The sequence below is a fragment of the Balaenoptera physalus genome (assembly GCF_965194825.1).
Source record: "Balaenoptera physalus genome assembly, chromosome: 2".
In the NCBI taxonomy this organism is placed as follows: domain Eukaryota; kingdom Metazoa; phylum Chordata; class Mammalia; order Artiodactyla; family Balaenopteridae; genus Balaenoptera; species Balaenoptera physalus.
In genome coordinates this window covers 143,083,632-143,111,017 of record NC_138883.1, presented here as the reverse complement: position 1 = coordinate 143,111,017, position 27,386 = coordinate 143,083,632, and the positions used below count along the sequence as shown (strand labels likewise).

General features: G+C 40.4%; 1 protein-coding gene and 1 long non-coding RNA gene across 2 annotated transcripts in view; one reads left to right on the top strand and one right to left on the bottom strand.

The window, feature by feature from the left end:
* Positions 1 to 27,386, bottom strand: part of LOC309654629 — a 266,307-nt gene that overhangs the window by 146,993 nt on the left and 91,928 nt on the right. The window lies entirely within an intron of this gene.
* IQGAP1 (IQ motif containing GTPase activating protein 1) overlaps positions 1 to 27,386 on the top strand; it is a 101,033-nt gene that overhangs the window by 46,178 nt on the left and 27,469 nt on the right. The window contains exons 6-18 of the mRNA XM_082448517.1: positions 2,473 to 2,540; positions 3,649 to 3,762; positions 4,327 to 4,505; positions 5,224 to 5,308; positions 10,180 to 10,343; positions 11,154 to 11,238; positions 12,056 to 12,219; positions 12,437 to 12,597; positions 14,181 to 14,305; positions 16,298 to 16,461; positions 23,276 to 23,366; positions 23,538 to 23,705; positions 24,415 to 24,557. Of these exons, the coding sequence (XP_082304643.1) occupies positions 2,473 to 2,540; positions 3,649 to 3,762; positions 4,327 to 4,505; positions 5,224 to 5,308; positions 10,180 to 10,343; positions 11,154 to 11,238; positions 12,056 to 12,219; positions 12,437 to 12,597; positions 14,181 to 14,305; positions 16,298 to 16,461; positions 23,276 to 23,366; positions 23,538 to 23,705; positions 24,415 to 24,557 (1,711 nt within the window). The remainder of the gene's footprint in view (positions 1 to 2,472; positions 2,541 to 3,648; positions 3,763 to 4,326; positions 4,506 to 5,223; positions 5,309 to 10,179; positions 10,344 to 11,153; positions 11,239 to 12,055; positions 12,220 to 12,436; positions 12,598 to 14,180; positions 14,306 to 16,297; positions 16,462 to 23,275; positions 23,367 to 23,537; positions 23,706 to 24,414; positions 24,558 to 27,386) is intronic.

Genomic DNA, 27,386 nt, shown 5'->3' with positions numbered 1-27,386 from the left:
TTTCCTCATTGCTATAAAGTATATCTTAGATAGGAAAAAAAGAAAAAAAGAAATCTGAGCTCAATTACAGGCTGACTATTATAGGTACCTAACAGCTTATTTGTAAGCAGACATAGGAGACTAGGAACAAAGATTGAAAGCGATGTTTATTGTTAGGAGTTTTAAGTTTTAGCTGTGAGGTTAAATACTTTGGATGCTGGGTAAGAGGATCCAAGTGGCCATTATGATTCCATTTAAAACTCCAGCATATCCTTAAAATATTCCTAATAATTAAAATGAGATAAAAGAAAGATGATGCCCATCTGCTTTCTGCTTACCACTCTCCTCTACTTTTTATAGCAGCTAGTGATATCATTGTAACACCTTTAATTTACTGTTGAAAGACATTAAAAGCTAACTCACTGTTCTTGGGGCTGTGAAAGTGACATGCCCAAGCTTTTGTTAAAGTGTGGCAACCACTTTCTTGTTTTAAAGTAGGAATAAAAGAGGAAGAAATTTCTGGAGAAAAATATTTTTACTAATTTAGAATGCAGATGGAACATTGTGTGGGGAAAGTATATAAGGTAAAACGTGTATAGAAGGTTATTAGCTGTTTGGCTTTGGAAACTTTATTGAATAGATGTAAAATCTTTGCAGAGAGGAACTTCATGTTTTTCCATCTTGAGCATTTTATTCTAAAGAAAAGCCCTTAATCATATACATATGATTTATATTTGCACTTATCTGAGAAAGTGATTAGTTATTGTGGATGTATATATGCTAATGTGTTTTTAGAACACTTGATTTTTTTTTTTTTTTTAGATTATGCATTTGGGTTTATTATATGCAGTTTGGGTTCTGATCAGTTCTGTGAATGCAATATGCATGATACATATTTGTATTTGGATAATATTGAGGTTATAGATTATCTGCAAAAACTGTAGACTGCTCTATTGAGTTTCTGTGATTTATTTCTTAGATATTTTATTTCCTCCCTTATTGACAGGCTGTCAATGTCTTGCTCACGTTAATCCCTGTGGAGTGCCCTTCTGATTTCTTCTTCTTTTTCTTTTTTTAAATAAATAAATAAATAATTTATTTGTTTATTTATTTATGGCTGTGTTGGGTCTTCATCGCATCTTTGTTGCTGCGCTCGGGCTTTCTCTAATTGCATCGAGTGGGGGCTACTCTTCATTGCAGTGTGCGGGCTTCTCATTGTGGTGGCTTCTCTTGTTGCGGAGCACGGGCTCTAGGCATGTGGGTTTCAGTAGTTGTGGCACACGGGCTCAGTAGTTGTGCCTCGCGGGCTCTAGAGCGCAGGCTTAGTAGTTGTGGCGCAAAGGCTTAGTTGCTCCATGGCATGTGGGATCTTCCCGGACCAGGGCTCGAACCCGTGTCTCCTGCATTGGCAGGCGGATTCTTAACCACCACGCCACCAGAGAAGTCCCCCTTCTGACCTCTTCTAATTTATTGATTCTGACCTGCTAGAGCCTTAGAATCCAGTTAATCTAACTCATGTTTATGGACTTCCATCCATTTGTGAAATACTGATTAATATTTATTAATATATGCCAGGCTCTGGGTAGGCATTGGTAAATAAGACTTTCATTTTCCCTGCCTTCATGGAGCTTAGAGTGTAGGAGATTTTTATTTAAAGAGTAAAGATTTATAGTATATACTTTATTTAAAACTCTTAAAGTACCTGAATTAAACTTTTCCATCAGTAATATGAATTCAGCTTAAGTAAGATTTGCTGTCTGAATCTTTTTTTTTTTTTTTTTTTTTTAAATTCACGTTCTTCTATTTATTTATTTATGACTGTGTTGAGTCTTCGTTTCTGTGTGAGGGCTTTCTCTAGTTGCGGCAAGTGGGGACCACTCTTCATCGCGGTGCGCGGGCCTCTCACCATCGCGGCCTCTTTTGTTGCGGAGCACAGGCTCCAGACGCGCAGGCTCAGTAATTGGGGCTCACGGGCCCAGTTGCTCCGTGGCATGTGGGATCTTCCCAGACCAGGGCTCGAACCCGTGTCCCCTGCATTGGCAGGCAGATTCTCAACCACTGCGCCGCCAGGGAAGCCCCCTGAATCATTTTTATGAGACTTTTCTAAAATGTCTTGTTACTTAAAACTTATTGATCACAGGAAGGTAAACAGTGAAGAGACTTCACTTATATTCATTATGTTAACATTTATATTAACATCTAATCACACATTGGATTTGTGCTGGAGCTGGGACTTAAACTTGCATCCACTGATTCCCAGTCCAGTGCTTTTTGCATTACATTATGTGACTCTTTAAGGACCTCCTTGTTATATAAAACTAAAAAAAGGCTCTGAGGTGAAGTATTGTAACTGCAAAGTGGAATATGGTAGAGTACTGGGAGTCTCTGTGTTCAGAGTGTTTCTGTTCTTTATGCTGATTTTCCCCTTTGAACTTAGAGCACCAGGGAGGTTCAGCTGGGAGGCCTGACTCTTTTGCATATTATGTCTTCTAGTTTGTACCTGTTCAAACTAGGCCTGGCTCCTCAGATTCAAGACCTATATGGAAAGGTTGACTTCACAGGTAAGAAGTTACAAACTTGGCAGGAAGTGCTTGATTTATGTGGAAATAGCCTGGAGAGTCAACAGTGCAAATCTTAAAGACGTATGGCTTTAAAAACACTGTGCCAACAGAGATTAAAAAAAAAGCATGAGTAACCTGCTTCTCCTGCTTCTCCTCTTCTTCCACTAAACTTGGAATTTCAAGCTCTGTTCTCTCAGTTATAACATGGGTATGATTGATAATTCTCAGTTTTCTTATATGTAAATTAGAAAGAATATTAACATATATGTAAAAAATAATATAATATTAACATGTAACATTAAAGGTTCATGTACAGTGAAAAATCTTTATAACAGTCTTGCCCCTTCCCTTCCAGTGAGCACCAGTTGTAGCCAAAGGAAGGGGAGCGAGATGATACAAAGATGACAATTTACTAATTTTAAAACTTTAGCTTATTTGGGTGGGTGTTTGCTATAGTCAGATGCTTGAAGAGATGGGGGCTTGGGGAGAAAAAGAACAATGGTAATATTGGTTAGGGGTAAGATAGATTCAAATCTTTTTGAACTGGTGATTATTTTGTAGGCCAGGGAATTTTAAAAATTGGAAGTAAAACTTTTATCTATGATATTTTTCCTTCCAGGGAAGTTGTTCCCCAGACTTGGGGCAAGGACCAAACCTTACATGTTGTTTTCTTTATCATTTAGCTTTCTGCCTTAGAAACGAAATTGTGTAATAGTAGCTAGTGATTTGGATTGTAAAGACAGATAACTGGCTTGTGATTCACTTCTTGTTCGAGCTGCCTTTAAAGCTGCTCCATTCATAAGTTCATTATAGGGAATGCCATAAGTAGCAGTTTGGGAGAACTATTTTCTATAGAGCCAGTCTCATGTTATAGTTATTTCTGATGCTCTTGATAATACTAATAATACTGTGTCTATTGAGTGCATGTTATGTACCGGGTATCATGTTAAGTGCTTTCCATATATTATCTTATTTAAATCCTTCTAACAACCCTAGGAGGTAGATGTCGTTTTATCCAATACATTTTGTAGTTGAGGAATGTGTTTCCTTCTCTGTGTTATGGAAAGGTGCTTAACTTGCTTGTTTGGGTCTTAATTTTTCCTTGTAGAAGAAGAAATCAACAACATGAAGATTGAACTGGAGAAGTATGGGATCCAGATGCCTGCCTTTAGCAAGATCGGGGGCATTCTGGCTAATGAACTATCAGTGGATGAAGCCGCATGTAAGAAGAGAGAAATTTTGTGGGTTCAAATGGGGTTGTTGCTACTACTTTCAATGATTAATACTGTAATGATGGACTTAGACATTAGGAATTTTGCTAGCAAGTTTAGGTCAGTAGATATAGATTTAAACACTGCTATACAGTTATCTATGCTATTGTTATTTGGAAATAAGTGAGTGATTTTGATTAAAATAGAAGCACTAGAAAGTGAATTCTACATTTCAGTGCCTTTTGGAGTTTCTTATTTTCTGATGGTGTTTACATGATGATTAAGGTGAACATTTCCATAACAAATGCTCAAAGGCTCCTTTCAGAGTCTCTTATGAATATTTCCGTGTAAGATTTCAGATTCAGCATTCCAGACATGGGTCACAGGCAGAGCTGTGGGTTTGTGCATCAGAGGAAAAAGACTGGGCTTAAAGATCTGAGGAGTCCTCTAACCCCTCCATCTATGAAAAGGAGCCTCTTTCTGTGATAGGGGGTTGCAGTGTTTGAATGTGTAATGTATATCCTTTACTTTGTATAACCTCAGTGTTCTATGTTTTGAATTTTTTTTTTTTTTAGTACATGCTGCCGTTATTGCTATTAATGAAGCTATTGACCATAGAATTCCAGCTGACACGTTTGCAGCTTTGAAAAATCCCAATGCCATGCTTGTGAACCTTGAAGAGCCCTTGGCATCCACTTACCAGGATGTACTTTACCAGGCCAAGCAGGACAAAATGACAAATGCTAAAAACAGGGTAAAAATGGAACATTTGTTCTTTCTAACTGATTTATATTCTTTCACTGTTTGATATGACTCCATTTTAAAAATCAGTTTTATCGAGGTATTAATTTACATATAATAAAATTCAACCGTTTAAAGTTTACAGTTTGATGGGTTTTGACAAATGTATATGGATGTGTAACCACCCCAAAAGTGCCCACATCTCCCCTTCGCAATCAGTCTGTACCTCCTCACACTCCCCACCCCTGACCCCAGCAACTACCAGTCTGTTTTCGATCACTTTAATTTATTTTTTTAGAATTCTATATAAATGAAATGGAGTCACCCAGTATGTAGTCTTTTGGTATTAGATTCTATTTTGACTTCTACTTCCTTCTTGAGTTTTGTGCAAACCATTGACAGGCTCTGCGATCTAGTCCCTGGATGTACCTGTTCTGCTCAGGTCTGAGGCAAGGATGCAGACTCACAAGTGCACAGGGCAGGGTTCACCAGTGCTTCCTTCTCTTGCTTGACTCTGGAAGAACCCCTGGGCTTGTTATTTACAAGTGGATCTGCTTTTTATGTGTTTAGTTACAGTTGTGTAGCATTCTGCTTTGTTCTTTATTAAGGATTTTAAGCCATGCCCTTACTTGCTCTTGGTTCTGTAATGGTGGGGGAGGAGCACAAATGTATTTCTGTGGTCTTCTTAGAGACCTGAGCTAATTTAGTTACACTTTCTTACTCATCTTCAGACAGAAAGCTCTGAGAGAGAAAGGGACGTTTATGAGGAGCTGCTCACTCAAGCTGAAATTCAAGGCAATATAAATAAAGTCAACAGTAAGTATGTCCCCACATCAGGCACCTAAAAGAATGTTACAGAATAATGTGGCTGTTGATCTCTTCTTGGACCTGTGGCATGGTTTAAGTTTGTTTATTTCAGACATTCATGGGTTTGCTTAGGAACTATTGCTGATTTACTGTCTTTTGTGTTCATACGTCTTCTCTTTGGGCTACCATTGTCCTCAGACAGGCCCCCACTCCTCCATCTACTCATCTATTGTAACTTACAGACTGGATTTTTTGGCTACAGTTTCACTCTTTCACCCTGTGTTAGACACTTAAATCTGAACAGAAGCATAGGCTTCTCATTGCGGTGGCTTCTCTTATTGCAGAGCACGGGCTCTAGGCACATGGGCTTCAGTAGTTGCAGCCCACGGGCTTAGTAGTTGTGGCATGTGGGCCCTAGAGTGCACGGGCTTCAGTAGTTGTGGCGTGCGGGCTCACTAGTTGTGGCTCGCAGGCTCTAGAGCGCAGGCTCAGTAGTTGTGGTGCACAGGCTTAGTTGCTCCGCAGCATGTGGGATCTTCCCAGACCAGGGATCGAACCCGTATCCCCTGCATTGGCAGGCAGATTCTTTTTTTTTTTTTTAATTAATAGCTACTTTATTTATTTATTTATTTATTTATTTTTTAGCTGTGTTGGGTCTTTGTTTCTCGTGCGAGGGCCTTCCCTAGTTGCGGCAAGCGGGGGCCACTCTTCATCACGGTACGCGGGCCTCCCATCGCAGCCCCTCCTGTTGCGGGGCACAGGCTCCAGATGCGCAGGCTCAGCAGCCGTGGCTCACGGGCCCAGCCGCTCCGCGGCATGTGGGATCCTCCCAGACCAGGGCTCGAACCCGTGTCCCCCGCATTAGCAGGCAGACTCCCAACCACTGCGCCACCAGGGAAGCCCTTGGCAGGCAGATTCTTTTTTTTTTTTTTAATTATCCCTAACTTTATTTATTTATTTATTTTTTAAGATTGATTGATTGATTGCTATGTTGGGTCTTCGTTTCTGTGCTAGGGCTTTCTCTAGTTGCGGCAAGTGGGGGCCACTCTTCATCGTGGTGCGCGGGCCTCTCACTACCGTGGCCTCTCTTGTTGCGGAGCACAGGCTCCAGACGCGCAGGCTCAGTAGTTGTGGCTCACGGGCCTAGTTGCTCCACGGCATGTGGGATCTTCCCAGACCAGGGCTCGAACCCGTGTCCCCTGCATTGGCAGGCAGATTCTCAACCACTGCGCCACCAGGGAAGCCCCAGGCAGATTCTTAATCACTGCGCCACCAGGGAAGTCCCTGTTTTCCTATATAGTTTTGTTTTTCTTTTAAAGAGTAATACAAGTTATCCAGAAATAAACAACAAACAAAAAATTAGACCCCATCACCTAGGATAACCACTCTTGATGTTTTTAACATATCCTTCAAAACATATATTTAAACAAAAATGAGATTGTACTGTTCATATTGATTTTTGTGTATGTTACACACTTTTGAAAAACTAATTTCTTGAAAGTATCATTTTCATTTTGTTACTCTTCTTCAAAAGAACCTGCATTAGTTCCTTATTACTTGCCAGAAAAAACACAGATCCCTAGCCTGGTGGAGTTCTTTATGTAGTATTTTATGCATATAACTCTCTATAGAAACTCATGTGCCTAACTGTCTCCCATATTCATTGTGTTTATTTCATGACTCATGAAAAATGGCTATGGAGTTGTTCAGAACTGGGATTTGATCTCTTGCCCTCGTATTAATAGCTGTGGGAATTGGGTGCGTGTGGCATAGAATCATTATACGAATGATGAGATAATGTATGTAAATTGCCTGGTATTTAGTAAGCACTCAGTAAACAATATTATTATCACTTTTGTTAATCATGTAATCTCGCCACTGTAATGCCCTCATGCCTTGTCTCTTACTTAATCCAAATTATACCCATCATTCAAGATTCAGCTCAGTTGTCACCTCAGTGCCCATCCTAGCTCATAATATACTTGCCTTTCAAATCTCCTACAGCATTTATATGCTAAACCACACAATTTTATATTTAATTATGTATTGTCTTAACTGCTTGCTTTTTGTTTCTGACATCTTTATAAACTTAAAGTTTACTTCTGAGTTCTGCTTCTTTTCAAATCCTCAGAATTCCTAGCATAGGGTTAGTCTCACCAAAAGAACTAAAAAACCTTACTTGATTCAACCAGACTTGATCTTATCTTGATCAAGATAATAATAATAGTAATAGTAATCAGTGTCCTCTTTGTTCCTTTGGAGATCCTAATTTCTCACTTGAACTGATACTCTGAATAACTGGAGAGAATTTATAAGATTTTACCAACTCCATATGATAGGGAGTTCTAAATCCTGACCAGGAGTCTTTGTATTCTGTTCCATTCTGGCTCATTTAGGATAATAGCTTTCTGAACAGAGTCATAGTTCCATTCACGTATGGGTGATTTGTTTTGCTGTATCTGTATGAATACTACTGAAGTCAGCAAGTATAAGCCAGAATGTCCTTGTAGTTAGTTCTCTGTGTGAGAGGAAAGTCCAGCACATTTCCTGCTGCATACACCGCGTAAAATACTCTTTTATTTACTAAGGGATTTTTTCTCTACCGTGTTGTCTGGGATTTTATAGCCTTATAGCTCTACCTGGCTAATTATATTAGAGTCAGTTATAAACTTATAAGGAGAGAAACATATGTATATATATTTAAAGTGTTCCATGCATATTGTTCTCATGTGGTCAGAGGAGCAAAATAGTAAAAATTCCCTCAAATAGTTTTCACTATAGTGAGGAAGGTAAATAGTCAAATGAATAATTTCAGAGCAACTTGGTTAGAACAATACAATGAGTAATTTCAAGGCAACCAAAGGTGTGTGAAGTACAGTCAAAGAATAAAGAAAAGAATGATGACTTTTCCTCGAGGTTTGTATCTGAACCTTCACTGGGATTCTTAGGGTAGGTAAGAAGGTGAGGATAAGGCAGAATTCCCCATAGGGGGACAAGCTTTTCCTAATAGTAGAGAAAATCTGAGACAAGGGAAAGTTGTATGGTAGGAAGGTAGAGGGACTTCAGGTCCCGAGAATCATCTTAATATAATAATAGATAAGATTCTTTCCCTAGGGCTTGAGAAGCCATTCATGCTGCCCCAGAAGAAAGCTGCAGGCCAGATAGTTAAAAATGAGAAAAAGTTTTTATTTTTTGTTAAGTAGGATAAGGAAAATTAGAGTTAGGTAATTAAAGCATAGTGGGAGAAAGTGTTTAAATAATGTTGTAAACTTTATAGTATTAGTAAATGTTCATTTAAATATTTACATATTTAAGTAGTAAGTTTACATTTCTAGTAAAAGCATAATTGACTAGATGCCTTTGCAGATGGAGATGGATAGTCTGAGATTCTGCATTGCATACGTAGAGGAAACCTGGTTGTTACCTATATTGCTTTTGTCTTCTGTCCCCCACTACTACAAAAGCTCCCTAAGGATGGAGATAACCTGTCTGCTCTGTTCATGGCTGTGTTTGCAGCAGGTGCATGCTCTGTGTTGTTGAAGAATGCTTGTTTAGTTGGCTAATGGCCACATAGACCTGCAGCCATGATTCAAGGAGCTGCTCACCTCCTTCGTGTGGTGATCAGTGAGCTGAATTGCAGGGGAATGTTGGGAAGAAGGAAACAGTCTCTTAGGAATCTAACCTTCTCATCCTTTTACCTCTTGGTGTTATTTTTTAGTTCTAGTTTGAGACTTTGTTTTCTCTTGCACTGTTTTGTTTCCTTATAACAGCTTATATTAATTTTCTTTTTGTTTCTTTACTAATGAAAACAGTTAAAATTGGTAAGTACTGCTATGCCCCAAATATTTTGATTTTTAGTATTTTATTTTGACTTTTTTTTCTACTTTGGTGATAAAATCAGATGGTCATTCCTGGGTGGGACATGGGAGGGAGAACTCTATATTCTCTTCTAAAATAGGAAAGCTGAAAATAATACAATAATTATGATTTTCCAGTGGCTGTCATTTCTGAAATCAGAAAATACGATATTTTGACTTTCAACTTAATAATACCTTATTTATTTTACAATATAAAAGTACTTTCATGTATTTGATTTCATTTAATCTTATGAGGAGGGTATCTTTGTTATCATTTTCAGATGAAGGAAAATCTGCATTTTTACTGTCGTATAATAAAGCCCTTGTGTGACGTCAGGTTCTGTGACTAGAAGTAGGGAATATTGAGGCGGTGTAGAGAGCCCCTTCCACTCCACGCAGTCAGACCAGCCTTGATGTCTAGGCACTGCTTTGGGCAGAGTACATTCAGGAGACGCCAGGATAATGAAGGGATTCAGAATGATGCTGTATAAGAAATGGTTGAAGGAACTAAGGTTCTTTAGTCAGGAGTAGACAGTCACAGGGAAGAAGGGGGTTGGATGTATTCAAGTATCAACTCTAGGGTGGGAGCTTTAACAATTTTTTTAAAACAGAATTGTCCAGAGATGTAGTAAATTGCTGTGCGGGATACCTTCTCCTGTGTAGTAGTTTAGTCTGGATAATGACTTGGCATTTTAGAGGGAATTTAGGCATGTGTTATTGGTGCCTCTTATATTGCTGCCCATATTGGTGCCAAGCTGTCTGCATCTAGAAGCTTTTAAGTAGGCCTGGGGTGTGGTCCAGGACTCTGTTAAATCTGAACAACCTGGGAACCCCTGGACGTGATGACTTTAAGGTTCTCTTCCAACCCCAAAGTCTAATGCTTCTGTGATACTCCAGAATAGAAGCTATCTAATTATATTTCCCTGATCTGGAACTGCGATTGGTTTTCAGGAAGGAAAAAATATTCTACGCTATAATGTTAACATAGTTTTTTCTTAAGCGTTTGCCTTTTTTCCTCCTCAGTGTTTGCTGCGTTAGCGAATATAGACCTGGCTTTGGAGCAGGGATCTGCACTGGCCTTGTTCAAGATTCTGCAGTCACCAGCGCTGGGCCTTCGAGGACTGCAGCAGCAGAATAGTGACTGGTACCTCAAGCAGCTCCTCAGTGATAGACAGCAGAAGAGAGAGGTAAAAGTACCCTGAGTTGCACCTGCAAGAGTTTATATACATCCTTTTGAATCCCATGCTGTCGTGTCAAGATATATATGGGGCCTTTTTTCCCCCCTAATATAACTTTTTCTCCTGCAGATGAATTAGGCTGTTTAATATCCTCAGGTAAAGTACACATTGTCTTCAGCTCTCTTTTGCTTTTAGAGTTGTAAATCCTCTTTTAAAATAAACATCGCCCATCCCGGCAAGTGAATCTGACCACCCCTTCACTTGAAATCCCCAACTAAAAGCTATTGGGGAGAACCTGAAATTTTATATTCTTACTTCAGGAATTTCCACTTTTAAGAAACCATACCTGACGAGTTTCCTCTGGCCGACACTGGGAAAGTACTTAATGTGCAGTAAGAGTGGACTGTGTGGGATTGTACTTTATGGTTTTCTTTTTTAGAACAAATATGAAGGGATTTCTTTTTTTTTTTTTTTTTCTAAATAAGGACAAGTATAGATTTTACAAATCCTCAGCATTGGCCAGAGAAAGCAGCATTAATGTGCTAATGATTCTACAAACATTTTATCTCAGAACATTTTGATGCTCTTTACAAAATATTTTTTTTTAATGCGCTTATATCAGGAGAGTCACTCTACCCGAGATTTGACAAGGGCATTCAGCTCTCGCTCAGGCTGCCGCTTTGGCTGTGTGTAGCCTGAAGCTGTCTCTTATGCCTGTGGCTGTCTGTCCCTAGTGACTGCTGTTGAGATATGAGAACTACAAGGCCCGGAGGCCTAGGCAGGAGTCATCTTTACCTAAGTGTTCTTGGCTTTTCTCAGGGTGGTCAGGCTGAGGCCCTGCAGAAGGAGGAGCTACAGTCTGGAGTGGATGCCGCAAACACTGCTGCCCAGCAGTATCAGAGAAGTAAGAGTCCTCTCAGCTGCGTGTCCACTGAGATCCTGAGTAGGAGAGGAGAGTGGCTTTGTGTCATTGAGGGGCCTGAGGTTAGATTCTGTCACTCCTCACCCCACCCCAAGGCTACTAGCTGCAGTCAACTACCAGGTACCTTTGGTGGCAGAAGGGTTCCTCCAGTTTTAAAAGTAGAACCGGAGTCAGCGTAGGCTCACTTTGGCTAATAAGCTCGTGCTTACGTGGTTGGTTAGGGAAGCATCTGGAGGAGACAGGACTAGGGATTGATTGGCAAGATTTGGATGGTGAGAGATGGGAGAGAAGGGTGTTCCTAATATGGGGCAACAGGGGAAGAGGAAGTGTGAGCAGAGGGACAGAAGGTGAAAGATGTATTAAGGAACAGTGGCTAGAATAAAATTTTTGTAGATGTTTTAGGCTGAGTTGTGTAAGATAAAGGCTTGGAAAGATTGTGGAAAGCTTTGAATGGCAGCTTAGTAAGCTAGTACTTTTCCAGGCTCCCCCCTGTAGGGGAAGGATGTTTTAGGTAGAGCATAGTGGTGGCAGGCAGGATGATTTGGAGTGGAAAGAAAATAGGGGTGAGGAGAAGAGGAGGCTGCTTTTTAAAGACAGATTTATTGAGATGTAGTTCACATACCATGCAATTCACCCTCATACAAAGGAGGCTGTTTTCTAAAGATGAAAGTTCTACTTCAAACATCATGGCTAATAGCTTATCCACAGAATATAACTTTCTTCTGTGAAAATTGGCATCTGCTTCCCCTCGGGCCTCTCAAAGCCAGCTGCCTTTCTGACCTCCTTGTTTTCTACCCAGGACTGGCAGCAGTGGCAGCGATCAATGCTGCAATCCAGAAGGGTGTTGCCGAGAAGACTGTTATGGAGCTAATGAATCCCGAAGCCCAGCTGCCCCAGGTGTTTCCATTTGCTGCCGATCTTTATCAGAAGGAGCTGGCTACCCTGCAGCAACAGAGTCCTGAGGTGAGTTAACTGAACCTGTGCTGTTTGTGAGCAAAACAGAGTGGACTTGAATTTAAAATTTAATACCCACTTCTTGGTATAGTTAGGTAGAGGGGTTTTTTTTGTTTGTTTTGTTTTACTGGAAACTTAGACTCGTTACGGTTTTATTAAACTTCTGACCTCCCTTGGTATTCCAGAATGTCTTTCCTTACTCTGTCCCCCCTCGCTTTCTGTACAGCATAGCCTCACCCATCCTGAGCTCTCTGTTGCAGTGGAGATGTTGTCATCGGTGGCCCTAATCAACAGGGCGCTGGAATCCGGAGACATGAATACAGTGTGGAAACAGTTGAGCAGTTCAGTTACAGGCCTTACCAATATTGAAGAAGAAAACTGCCAGAGGTGGGTGCCCAGAGTGCTGGGTTGAATCCATTAGGTAGCTGTCACCTCTGTCTTTCGTGTGCCAGCACTCTTATTTTCTTTGCAGGCATTGTGACTTCAGTGTGATTGTCTTTTTTTTTTTTTTCTATTTCGATACATTTTATTCTTTACTATGCTGAAGGTTTTGTAGTAAATTACAGATATCATAACATTCCACTCCTAAATTTATAAGTATGCTTATTTAAAACAATGAGGATATTATATAGCCAAAATAACACTCTTATACCCTGACAAATCAACAGTACTTCTTTAATACTTTCTAAACCTAGTCCATTTTCATACTTCTTGTTCCAAAACTGTTTGTTTTTTCAGCTGGTTTGTTCAAACCAGGATCCAATCCAGGACCACATGTTAACATCTGATTATTGTGTCCCTTTGGTATCTTTTAATCTAGCATTGTCCCTTTCTTTATGACACTGACTTATTAAAGAGATGGGGCCAGTTGTCCTATAAAATGTCCCATCTTCAGTTCTGGTTGCTTCCTAATATTTGGTTTATTCCTGTAAATTGTAAATTAGGTCTAAAGTCTTGTCAAGATTCCATTAAATATTTTTGGCGACGTGTGTTTCGTATTTTCTCATATCAAGAGGCATATAAAATCTGCTTGTCCCCACCATTAGAGATACTAAGATTGATCCTTGATTAGGGAGTCATCTAATCTCTCCATTGCATATTTATTTTTCTCCCTTATCACCAGAACATAATCTTTTTTTTTTTTTTTTTAATGTAACTTTTTTTGGCTGTATCGGGTCTTCGTTGCTGCATGTGGGCTTTTCTCTAGTTGTGGCGAGCGGGGGCTACTCTTCGTTGCGGTGCACAGGCTCCTCTTTGAGGTGGCTTCTCTTGTTGCGGAGCACGGGCTCTAGGCCTGCGGGCTTCAGTAGCTATGGCTCGCAGGCTCTAGAGCGCAGGCTCAGTAGTTGCGGCACACAGGCTTAGTTGCTCCGCGGCATGTGGGATCTTCCCGGACCAGGGGTCGAACCCGTGTCCACTGCATTGGCAGGCTGATTCTCAACCACTGCACCACCAGGGAAGCCCCAGAACATAATCTTTTTTTGTACCTTTTGCACCATCAAAATGTCCAGTTCCCCATTAACCGTTCATCTAATATTTTTAACCCCAATTGATAATCCTTGCCTAAATCCATATACTTTCAGTAAAAGTTGCTGAATGGTGATTTGTTGATCTGTCATTCCTTCTGTGTTTGTTAGCTGGTGTATGGCCTTGTTTCCTTGTCTTTAGAGGGATTGCTTGAGCTGCTGCCTCTGATTCCAGAGTTGGTCTTACTTGGAATTTAGAACATGTAATATAAATAGGCCGTTAAGAATAAGTGATATCCTTGCAGTTTTACACTTTGCTCAAGGAAGCTCCTCAGTCCCAAAGCTGACCTCTAGAATACTTCAAGCTGTTGGGGTTCCTTAGCTGTCTCTATTCCTTGGATCCTTTGCCCCCATGTCTTCTCATTCCTGTCAACCAAAATAATCCTGAAGGTCCCTTTTCTTATGTTGCACTTCATTGTCTCTTTTGTTGGGGGAATGGGGCAGATATCTCGATGAGCTGATGAAACTGAAAGCTCAAGCACATGCAGAGAATAATGAATTTATTACGTGGAATGACATCCAAGCTTGTGTGGACCATGTGAATCTTGTGGTGCAGGAGGAACATGAGAGTGAGTAATCTACTTCCCATCCCCCCAGATAATGTCACAGTTACAGATAATGTGATTCTATGAGCTGGTTCTAAACACTACTCCCGGGAGGATTTTTGGAAATTGGAAAAAAAAAAAAAAATCTCTCTCTTTATCTGTCTCAAAAAGCTAGTTGTATATTGTTTTCAAAACACCAGGCAACTGCTATAATTAGATAAGTATGTAATAAGAACTAAAATTTTCAGGAGGTGAATTGAACATGATCTGTTATTTTTAAATGCTATTATAAGAAGTGGTTCTGACACTAACTACCTGGAGTTAGGTCATATTGCACAGATTGAGGGCACAGTCCTCCCCAAGGCTCCTCTCACTTCAGACATCAGCCTTAATCTCTGGAGTTCCCAGGTCACCACGCTTCTGAAAAACTGGCTATATATTCAGGGGTCCCCTCTATCTCCTCAGGTTCAGTAATTGGCTAGAATGACTCACAGAACTCAGGAAAGCACTATACTTATGGTTATAGTTTTATTGTAAAGAATACAAATCAGGATGAGTCAAAAGAAGAGACCAGTAGGGCAATGTCTGGTAGGGTCCCAAATTCGAAGCTTCTGTATCCACAGGGTGTGTTGCCCTCCCAGCCCACTGATGAGTATCACAACCAGGGAAGCTCACCTGAGCTTTGGATATCCAGAGTTTTTATTGGGGCTTCGTTACATACAAATAATTGATTGAATTATGGCCAACTATTGGCCAAGTAATTGAATTCAATTTCCAATCTGCCTCTCCTCCCTGGAATAGCTGGGCTGATATTCTGAGATCACATGGCTCAAAGCCCCAATCTTCTAATCACATGGTTGGTCTTTCCAGCATGACCAGCCCCTATCCCAAAAGTTTCTAGGGGCACACCAGGAGTCACCTGGTTGGCATAAACTCAGGTGTGGTCCTAGGGGCCCACTATGGATAATGAAGATACTCCTATCATTTGGGAAACTCCAAGGGTTTAGAGCCTCCTTTCCAGAAACCAGGGACAAAGACCAGCCAAATTTTTTATTATACAACAGAGTCTTTACAAAAGTAGTCCAGTTGGCTGAGATACCTGAGGAGTGAATATTTCTAGTTTTAATTAGTGTTTCCTGTGAGAAATATTCAGTGATTTATTTGGAAGAGCCTTGCCTTGGAGTAGGAGGCCCTGAGCTTTGATTCTCCGTTTCTTACTTGTTTGCTGTGTGGTGTTGGAGAGGAGATTCCTAAGGCTCATCTTTTTTTTTCTATAAAAATGTTGAACTAGGTGACTTTTTTTTTTTGATTTATTTATTTAATTTATTTCTTTTTTTGGCTGCGTTGGTTCTTCGTTGCTGTGTGCGGGCTTTCTCTAGTTGCAGCGAGCGGGGGCTACTCTTCGTTGTGGTGCGTGGGCTTCTCACTGTGGTGGCTTCTCTTATCACAGAGCATGGGCTCTAGGGGCACGGGCTTCAGTATTTGTGGCACGCGGGCTCAGTAGTTGTGGCGCAGGGGCTTAATTGCTCTGCAGCATGTGGGATCTTCCTGGACCAGGGTTTGAACCCGTGTCCCCTGCATTGGCAGGCGGATTCTTAACCACTGCGCCACCAGGGAAGTCCCACTAGGTGACTTTTAAGATCCCTTGAACTCTTGACTTTTTGTGAATCAAGAATGGTTTTGATCACACATTGGAGTATACTTGAAAGCTATCCTTTATAAAACCAGTTTCATCAAAATCCTCATCACTCTTAAGTTAGAGCAAGTAAAAATAAAACAAAAGGACTTGAGATTTCAATAGGAATATGGATATAAGGGAGTTTACTTAGATGAAAAAAACCACTAAATTTAAAGGAAAAAGATTTAAATGCCACTTAATATTATGGATGACAAATTGTAGTTTGAATCATGGTAACTCTAGGATAGAGGATTTATGGTCACTTAGCATGTTTAAAGACTGATTTATTTATACAATTTCTTAATCTAAAAAATAACCTTTTGTCCATTCATATTTAGGGATTTTAGCCATTGGTTTAATTAATGAAGCCCTGGATGAAGGTGATGCCCAAAAGACTCTGCAGGCCCTGCAGATTCCTGCAGCTAAACTCGAGGGGGTCCTTGCAGAAGTGGCCCAGCATTACCAAGACACGCTGATCAGAGCAAAGAGAGAGAAAGCCCAGGTGAGTGGCACTAAATTGTTCCTTTTTGTTCCGAGAACTTCATCCCTCCTAGAACGGAGATAGAGGTGGGGTGTTCCCTCAATGACTATTTCCTGGGCACCCTTAGATTCAGAGCACTGGAGGGACACACGATGTAAGAGTCATAGACTCTGCCTTCCAGAAGCTTAAGCTATTTTACACATTTGGTTTTTTTGTTGTTCTTTGTTGTTATGGTTGTAGACACATCTCTTATGTCTCTTTAAAGAAATTCTCTATTGAAATATAAGATCCAGAAAAATGTGTCAGTTATTTAAGTATACAGTTGTATAAATGTTCAGAAGTGAGCATACCTATGTAATTGGTGCTCGGATTATAAAAAGCATTAACAGAAACCCCCTTATATCCCCTTACATCCTTATTCACCTCCGGCCTCCCCGCCCCCCAGCACAGTGGTAACCACTATCCTGATTTATTCTAGTACATGTCTTTTGGTAAATATATGTATGCATTTCTATTTGGTATACATTTGGAAGTGGAATTTGTGGGTCATAGGGAATACATATGTTAAGCTTTAGTAGGTAATGCCATAAAGTTTCTTTTTTTTAAATTTAAATAATGGCTTTATTGAGATATAATTCACATACCATACAGCTCACTGTTTTGAAGTGTACAATTCAGTGGTTTTTCGTCTATTCACAGAATTGTGCAACCATCACCACAATCAATTTTAGAACATTTTCATTACCCCCAAAAGAAACCTGGTACCTGTAGGTAGTCACCCCTCATTTCTCTCAATCTCTCCAGTCCTAGCTAACCATCAGTCTACTTTCTGTCTATGGATTTGTCTATTCTGGACATTTCATATAAATGGAATCATATAATGTGTGGCCCTTTGTGACTGGCTTCTTTCTCTTAGCTTGGTTTATACAAGCTGTAGCATGTATTAGTATTTTCTTTTTATTGTTGAATAATATTCCATTGTATGGCTGTACCACATTTTATTTATCTATTCATGAGTCGATGGTCATGTTTCCACTTTGTGGCTATTAGGGATAATGCTGCTATGAATCTGTTCTCCAAAGTAATTGTAATACAAACCCATCTTTTAAAAAGTTTGTCTTGCCTCTCAGCTAGTTTGTTGAGGAAATGGACAAGATTTACTCCTTTTTTAGTCCTCTTGCTGAATAGGAAGTTGCCATGTGTTTAGTAGGCCCTCAGATATTTGTTCTGTGATGAAAGCATAATGACCATCTGTTTTTCGGAATTGTGATTCACCTCCTTTTGAGTTCTTCCTAACTAACAACAATTGGATAAGGAGGACCACAGCTTTCTTTTCTGACTTAGAAGATCCCTTTGGTGAGGTTCTTGCAGCAAGCAGTAGAGCTAAAAGAAATTCTTAATTCAGGGGGTCACATTCCTTCTGGGAAGCCAAAAGTAGTAAAACAGATCAGGGCTTTTGTGTTAAGGGAGCTATTGTACACCGACAGCCTTGTGGGGTCTAGAAGTTTGGGTTGTGGGGGAGGAGCTGTGGATAATATAATGTTGATAGATCTCCTTTGATTCCATTGTCATGAGAGTAGTCGACATTACTGTGTCCTAAACATATAAGTGTAGCAAGTACCAGGTTCCTTTTAAGAGGGTCATTGCTGTGCATGTCAGTTGATCCTGTGGTGAAGGTTGAATCACAACCCCCATTTTGTAGCGAGGAGACAAAGGCATTAACTGGTTTTACTTACTCAAGTGAGAAGCAGTTGGCTGTAGGGAAGCTGTAAATAGAGGTCTGTTTTTGATATCAGTTTATTGGATCAGAGCTTCCCAAACTTGACTGATGACTAGAACGCTTGAAAAGTCATTTTAAAAATACAGATTCCTAAGCTTTAATTCTATTTTTGCTAATTCAGAATCTCTAACCTGGGGCCTGGCTGCAATGATTCTGCGTAGGCCAGTGGTGGTAGTGTTATTTTTTGCTGCCTTATTAGTCCAAAAAGAGTCTTATATATCTGATCCGACTGACAGAGGAATGGGTTTTGAAAGAATAAGCTAGGTCTGAGTCCATGTCTAAAAAAGGAAAGTAGATTGAGGATATAATTTGTACCAGCTCTCACTCATGTGATGGGCCTTACTGCTCCTTTTGTTCGGGTCATAGGAGTTAAACTTCTAGAGGATGTGACTAGAGTTTGAAGCATTTCCTTTTGCTGTGGAATAGCTTTTCAGAGTTCATCAAAGGCAGAGGAAGGGGAGAGTTAGAGGAAAATGTGCTTAACACTGCCATGCTCAGATGGGTAGACTATACTTTAGGTGTAATTGTCTTTTTTTAAGCCTGAGCTCAGTTTTTAAGTTCCTCTTGGGAGTAGTTTTAAAAATAATCATCTGAGTTCCAAATTTAGCAAGCGAAAGATCTTAATTTAAATTTGATCTGTTTTTCTTGTAATATCTTTCTGTCTGGTTTTGGTATCATAGAATGAATTGGGAAGTGTTCCTTCCTCTTTTATGTTTTAGAAGAGTTTGTAGAGGATTGATATTAGTTCTTTAAACATTTGGTAGAATTCACCAATGAAGCCACATGGTCCTGAATTTTTGTTTTTGTTTTTGTGGGATATGTTTTCATTACTGATTCTATCTCTATATTTGTTATAGGTCTGTTCAGATTTTCTTCAAGTAAACTGCCTCTTTCTCTTTGCCTTTAGGGAATTCCATTATGCATAGATCTTCTCTTTACTCAAATCTGCTGAATCCCTCTAGTGAATTTTTCATTTCAGTTATTGTATTTTTCAACTCCATAATTTAATCTGGTTCTTTTTTAAAAAATGTATATTCTCTATTTGGTGAGACGTTGTTCTCATACTTTCCTTTAGTTCTTTAGATATGGTTTCCTTTAGTTCTTTGAACGTACTTAAGATAGCTGATTTAAGTCTTTGTCTACTAAGTTCAATTTGGACAGTTTCTGTTGTCTGTTTTTTTTCCTGTTTGGACCATGCTTTCTTGTTTCTTTGCATGTCTTGTAATTTTTGGTTGAAAGCTGGACATTTTAATAATGGGGCAACTTTGGAAATCAGATTCTACCCCCTCCTCAGGGTTTATGGTTGTCCCTGTTTGTTTAGTGATTTTCAGTTTTTTCAAGTCTGTATTCTTTGTCATGTGTGTCCACTGAAGTCTCTGCTTGGTTAGCTAGTGGTCAGCTAATGATTAGTCAGAAATTTCCTTAAATGCCTAGAACCAATAAAGCTCCCAGCCTCTGCTGAGGGCCTTTGTGTGTGTTGGGGCATGCCCTCGACTCACGGCCAGGCAGTTTACAATTTTGCTTTACCCTTCACTTCATGCTTGCCCAGAGCCTCAAGATCAGCCAGAGGTCAGAGCTTACAGCCTTATCAGATCTCTTCTGAGCATGTGCATAGCCCATAATGCACTATGACCTTCTAGATTCCCATCCCAGGAATTTGTCAGAGCTTTTCAAAGCTCTCTGTGGACATCTCATTCTCTAGCTTTTCCTTTTAAGCTTTTTGGTTAACCTATTATTTGCCTAAGTTTTTACCCACTGCCCCAGGCATCTGTGATGTGAAGCAATTACCTCTTACTGTTTTGGACAAATACCCCTGGAGAAAAGGCTGTTTGCACTGGGCAAGCTCTAAGTCAGGTCAAATAAAGACAGCCTAGCTGTGGTCTTCCAGGGAACTACCTAACATGTCAACTAATGACAGTTCTGTGGGAATAGATAGGGCTTTGAAGGAGGTAGGTGTGTATGGGGTGGGGGCAGAGGGGGGTGGGCAGAGCACAAATGGGAATAGGGCAATTTAAGTGCCATAGACCTCACTGTTGTTACTGAGAGTCAACTATTCTTCTTGAATAAACTCTGATTGCTGCAAGCCTTTGGTTAATTTCTATAGTTTTGAAAAAGTTGATTCTGATGACTTTTGTCAGTGTTTTTGTTGCTTTTATGTAGGAGGGGATATTCAGAGGTCCTTCCTCTACTGTTTTCACCATTGTCAATTCTCTCTTCATTTAAATTTAGTGCCTTTGGAATACTTGCTAAAAGTAGATTACTGGTCACTGGGTAGTATTGTTTGAATGCCAAGACACAGATATCAGGAATTCTCAAGGAACTCATTTTATAATTACAAATATGAATGATTTTTAAGTCTGGCTTCTCCTCCCCCACCCCACAGTCTGAGTGTAGACCGACAGGCATACATGAATGTAGCTAAAAATCAGCTGGTGTGCACTGACATGGCTGTACCAGTTGTTAGAATATTGAGTACTTTTGTTTGGTACGTTGCTCCTGTCCCAGGCCTCCCAAATGTGTTCCACCACCAGTTCTAGCTCTTTCCCTGAACTTCTGCTATGAGCAACTAGAGGATTAATACCTAAACCAGCAAGGGGCCATAAGATCTCTGCTTCACTCTGATTGATCAGTGCTTGTGTTGATAAATATGTTGTATAGATTCATGTATGTGTGTTTACATGTGTATATGGTAGGTATGGAGTGGTTTATATGTATATATAGCATAGTTTACATATGTGATGAGAGATAAAACATTACATTTATATTACACATATATGTATCTATAATATGTTACATATATATTATCAATACATATGTGTAATATTTTATCAATCATGACACATGCATCCATGCCACATATAATAGGAGAGACTTTTAAGGAGGTTTTAAGGGGTGAGAAGTGCCCTTTGCAAGTGTGTGTGTTTGTGCTTTCCGTATATATACACACATATATGTACGGTAGCCATCCTTTCATCTCTTTTCCCTTTATTTTCGCTGTATCTTGTGGCTTCTCCACCTCTTTTACCTCAAGTCATTGCCCACTCGTTTGATTCTTATCTCTGGTCCCTATCTCTTTACCTCTTCTAAAATGCAGTCAGTGTGCTTCTAAGTGTCAGTCAGAGTTGTTAGGGGATGTTATTTCCTTATACTTTATATAGCATTTTCACATTAAATCTATTTTATCTCAGTATTCTCCACAATATCTCGTTCAGGGTTTTAACTCTCTACTGAGTGATTTGAGTTAATCTTTAGAGCAAACTTTAACAGGAGGATGTTGGGTTTTGTCATCTTATTCGATCTAATTGGAGCAGAGAGAGCCTGTTCTTTCCTCACACTGGGATGAGCTGGTGTATGTCCCCGATCTTGCCTCCTTCAGTATGGAAGTGTTTGTTTTAATCCTTCTGCTTTAGTCTGCCCGGGGCAGAGAAGACAAAACTCTGAATGGTCAGAAATCATGATAAGCTGTGCCATTCTCTGGATGCAAGAAAGGTGTACCAAGCCCCCAAGCTTTGCTTACAGTAGACTCTGCTCAGAGCCGGCTGACGCGTGCATTAGCCTAAAACTGAGCCAGAAGTGGCCTGGTTCTGTGGAAATACTTGCTTTGGGGGTGCAAGGGTTTTTATGCCACTTCTCTTGGAGACTGCACCTTCAGCTGTCTAGCTTATGACTTCTCAGTTTAAGTTGTTGCTGACTCATTGTATCGTCTCATATTGAAACTGTTGCTTAGCATTGCCAGTATTTATTCGTATGACTCTAGGGAATTGTGTGTGGCCATTTTCTATTTTCAGTAACAGAAGCTGACCAGTGGTAGGAAAGTGCTAAGTTCTGCAGCTATTAGGTGACTTGTTCTTGCATTCTATTTATCGGGTTACTCTTTTCCTTTACCAAGACTATGAGCTTCTTAAATTGGGACGGTGCCTCTTATGACTGTAAATTAAATGATCTTTCTAAAACTCTGAATTAGAGAGAAAGTTTTCGATCTCAGATGCCTTCCTTTGGCCTTACCCTGTCACCAAGGCACTTTATAAATTGCAGGGGTTTGTGACTGCCTGGCTCTGCTGAGTGAAATATTGTGTATCTCTCCCCAGTAACGCAGGAGGAAAACCAAGCCTCCTCGAAGGTTTTGCACTTCAACTGCTGGGCCTGCAGAAGGCAGTGAAACTTTCCATTTTGCCCCACAGCCCAGACCCTGCCTCACCTGGCAACACAGTTATAGTTACTGATCCCAGCCGCCTCACTGGTGCCTTGGCAAATTATATTTACATCAGGCAGTCTCGATGGATTTTTGAGCTACTATTTATCCCAGTTGCTATTAGCTCAAGCCTCATGAACAGTTACTTTTTTTGGGTCTGTCAGGATTGCCTCAAACATGACTCTCAACCTGGACACTTTAAAACCTGAGGTGCCTTGTCTAGAAGGAGAAAAAGACTCCACTTCTATTTCACCTCTGTCCCTAGTATTCATCTCAAACTACACTATGGACTAGAGAGGCTTTTGTTGGCCATGCTGAGAAAACTAATCACCATTTATTATGTTTCTGTGTGAAAATGTGTTTTTAAGTTTCCAACAACTGATACAACTTTCAAGTTTTAGAGTATAAGCTGGTGATAAGGTTAAATTGCCTATAGTGACTGCTGGCTTCACATGTGATAATGTCTTGATAGTCCTAAAAACAGTAGTCATAGAGAATATTAATTCCCTCTGAATATTGTTGGCAAAGGAGGCTTTCTAAAAAGTACTTCATGTCATGGTGCTTGTCACAGTATTTAAGTCCCTGGGCCCCTTCCCAGTTGGGACCTTTTGCCCCTTCTAGCAGCTCTTGTCCTCCTGAACAACTTGAATCCATCTTCTTACATCCATCACCTACATCTGTGATATTTCTCTTGTAACCCTTTACCAGTTTTTTGGTGCCTGGCTTCTTCCTGTTGACTATTCCATGTGTCTTGTATGTTGGAAACTTCTTCCTCTATCTCTAATTGAGTCTCAGAAGCCGCCATCATGACATGTACCCTGATTTGATGACTCTAGTATTGTTTTGCTTTTAATGGTTTGTAGGAAACCCAGGATGAGTCCGCTGTGTTATGGTTGGATGAAATTCAAGGTGGAATCTGGCAGTCCAACAAAGACACCCAAGAAGCACAGAGGTGTATGTATCAGTTGTTTCATTTCTGCTCTGGTGGGAAGTGGGGGTGGTGAGGTGCTCCGTATCTTAGAACTCAGCTTGGCCAAGATAGAAAGATGTAGGGGGAACAGTTTGCTAGTAGGTGAATCTAGACACCTTCTATACTATTCCAGTAACAATTCTCTTCTGGGATAGTTGCCTTAGGAATCTTTGCCATTAATGAAGCAGTGGAGAATGGCGATGTTGGAAAAACACTGAGTGCCCTTCGTTCCCCTGATGTCGGCTTGTATGGCGTCATCCCTGAATGTGGTGAAACTTACCAGAGTGACCTTGCTGAAGCCAAGAAGAAAAAACTGGCAGCAGGTGAGTTTGGGTAAAGAGATATGTGCCCTGAAAGTAAGAACTTGAAAATATCATAGGGCAGATGTAGAGCAAAGGGACAAGCTATAGGGAAAGGTACTTCAGAATACAATATTAGGCTTATTTTAAAGACCCAAGGAGATAATATTCCTATTTTTGAAAATATTCTTTTTCTTCCTCTTGAGGGTGGCTGTGTTAATAAAAAGGTCAGTTTTCTGAAAACGTTTATCTTTCATAGGGTGTTAGTAGTTCTGATTACCTAAGCCTGTAGATATTTAAAAGTAGTTTATCCGCAAAAAGAGGGGAATAAAGATAAGATTTTTCATCCCGTTTCATGGCCCATTTTTTAAAATTAACTAGAGAGGCTGAATGGCTGCACGTGTTTTATCAGAATAGTTTTCTGACACACAAGGTCTTACTTAGGTATAGGCTTCGGAAGGAACAGAGGCAGTCAAGGTTGATTTCCCCGTTTGGACTTCATAGGTATTTTCTTTTTATACTGTGGATATGAATGAGCTAAGTGAGACATTACAAAGTCATAATTTAAGAGGGACTTAGGATCGCTCTTTACTCTCATAAACCCAGGGACAGGTTTTGGAATGGTCTTCATTCAGCTTGTTAACCCTTACCAGAACAATCCTGTGGTATTAGACATGTGAATGTGGGAAGTGTGGCTCTGGGTTTCTTTCATCTTTCCTTTATTTTCTGCCAGGAGATTATAACAGCAAGTGGGTGAAGCACTGGGTGAAAGGTGGCTATTATTATTATCACAATCTGGAGACGCTGGAAGGAGGATGGGATGAACCCCCCGACTTTGTGCAAAATTCTATGCAGCTTTCTCGGGAGGAGATCCAGGTAGGTCACATTTCTTCACAAAAGAAGAAGCTGAGAGAAAGTACCTGTATTTTAGAGGTAATATTGCTTAGGAGGAACAGGGCATGTGGTCAGAAGCCCTAGACTAAAATTAAGGCTACATAACAAACTACTTTAGAGTAATTTTTCCAGTGGGAGTGCTTAAGGCCTAAATTAGTAAAACATCTGGATTACAGAATTAAGTCAGATGAGTTGTGTGCTTTTTAAAGAAAACTGGATGATCCAGCAAAGAACAAAAAAAGTTGCTCTGACTTCTCATTAAGTGCAACTACTCTTAATCTTTCCCAATGTACATTTTTAATCTCTTCTGACTATTCCACAGATTCCAACTATACTATATTAGAATATATCCTGCACTTTCACATAAAGTTAGCAGTTTTTCTTATAGCAGCTTTTAAAGTGCTTCTTTCCCATCCTGTGTCTTTGCTTATGCTGTTCACTCTTACTAGAATTTCCTCATTCAGCAGTTCCTGAATACCTCCTGTGTGTACCAGACACTCTTCTAAACACTGGAGATATAGTCATGAACGAAACAAAGTTCCTGCTGTCGTGAGATGTACCTCCCCTGCCGTCTACATCTGTCAAAATTTTATCCTTCCAGGCACACCCATCTCAAGTGTCACCTCCTCTACGACTCTTATTAAAATTCCTTTTCCTTCCCTTCTCCATCTTCATTTCAAGCGCCCCCCCCCCCATAGTCTCTGTATTCATTTAGAATTTAACCAACTTGGATTTGTTTCAGTTGTGTGTGTACTTACCTTATGCCCACTGCTAGTTTTTAAGGTGAGCTACTAAGTTTGCAGTCCTTGTATGTAATGGTCACTTACTTTGTCCTTGACGGGCTATTGAGCACTTCCAACGTTACCTGGTGCTGAACTCGTGGTTATCAAACTGGAGTTGTCTAATGTATGTGAAAGGAGAGGGAAATATATTGAGGGAAGTTGTTCAGTGAGCTCCTGTGGGTCATGATTAGACACATGATTAATACGCACAAAGATTCCTAGAGAGAAGGGACAGTAAAGGACTTTTAAAAGGTTATCTACTTCCATTGGACAGTTATTCCCAAATCCTGTGTAGAAAAAAATGGAATGTTCACATATGTAAAAACTGAAATAGTCCCTTTCTTCAGAACTCACCTATCAGAGGAATGAGTTTCTATCTTGTGTTTATTAAAGTTCTCCTCTGAGGGAAATTATAGTCTCTTACCTTCCCAGTGTTTCACCTTCACTGCTAATGGTTTCACAGGTGGTTAAATTTAACTAAGCTCATTGAACTCTATGTTGGGCGTTGAGAGGCTATAAAGATGTATCAGAGTCTCTACCTTCCAGTTATTAACAATATTGTGGTAAAAACAGCAGGCACAGAACTGAGTACTGCAACGTAAGGCAGAGACAAATAGATCCTCTAATAACAGTAAAATAGAGGAAATGTTAAGGAAGCAGTTAATTCTATCCTGGAAAAAGACAGCATAGATAACATTTTAGCAGATGAGAAACAGAGGGAAGTCTATTCTAGACAGAAAGGACAGTGTGGGGAAGGACATCAAGGACTGGAGGAACATGGGCCATTTCAGGGAGGACGAGTGGTCCTTTGACTGGCATGCGAAGTGGAGGAGGCAGAGAAGAGAGGCAAGGACCTGACGGGCCATGTGAAGGAAGCCAGGGTGATCTTCCAGCAGGGTGATTTTTAACTCTTTTTGGGTCGTGTACACCTTTGAGAATCTTACTAACCTCCACAGAGACACTCCTACTTAGTGTTTTGTGTATGGACCTAAGATTTTTTTTCTAATTTGTTTATTTTTGGCTGCATTGGGTCCTCGTTGCTGTGCGCAGGCTTTTTCTAGTTGCAGTGAGCGGGGGCTACTCTTCGTTGCGGTGCAGTGGCTTCTCTTGTGGAGCATGGGCTCTAGGCGCGTGGGCTCAGTAGTTGTGGCTCACGGGCTCTAGAGTGCAGGCTCAGTAGTTGTGGCGCACAGGCTTAGTTGCTCCAACAGCATGTGGGATCTTCCCGGACTAGGGCTCGAACCCGTGTCCTCTGCATTGGCAGGTGGATTCTTAACCACTGTGCCACCAGGGAAGCCCTGGACCTAAGAATTTTAAACAGAGGAGTGATGTTACCTCACTTCAGCACATTACCTAACCTCCTACCTCCCTGAAAACAAAACAAAACAAAAAATAGTGACCATCAAATTGGTTCTCCCACTCTCCACTTTCCTCCCTTTCAGTGAATCTGGATTTTCACTGAATCCTTCATCCTTTTCTTTTCCCAAAAGAGAAGTCTCTTTTCCCAAACTTATCATTTATCTTGTCTCTTGATTTTATTCTCTCCCAGTTCTTTGCAGACCTTGTACTCCACCTCCTCTCATTTTTTGGATTATTCTAATATGTAACCTAGATCAGTGCTTTCCAGAATTTAGTGCAGTCTTTAACTGCACACGTTGTTGCCCAGGGGAAACAAAAAATCAAGGCTCTGATACCAAGGACAGGGGGATATATGGTATGTTCATATACCATGGATATTAGTTGGGTAACCAGGTGTTCTCACTAACCATTCTCACCACTCCTGCCCTCATTCAAGCCAGGTCCTCTCCCACTTGGATTATACGGTAACAGCATTCTAATTCACCCACTCAGGCTAATCTGTCAGCTACTCTGCTAACAGTGCTGCTTTTCTAAAAATAAATCCGATGGTTTTATTCCTGTTTAAAAGTTTGCTGGTTCTCCAGTGCTTGTAGTAACAGTTCAGACACTCTAGGCTACTTCTCAAGACCATTTGTAGTCTGTCCACTCCCCTGCAGGGCCCTCCTCTGTG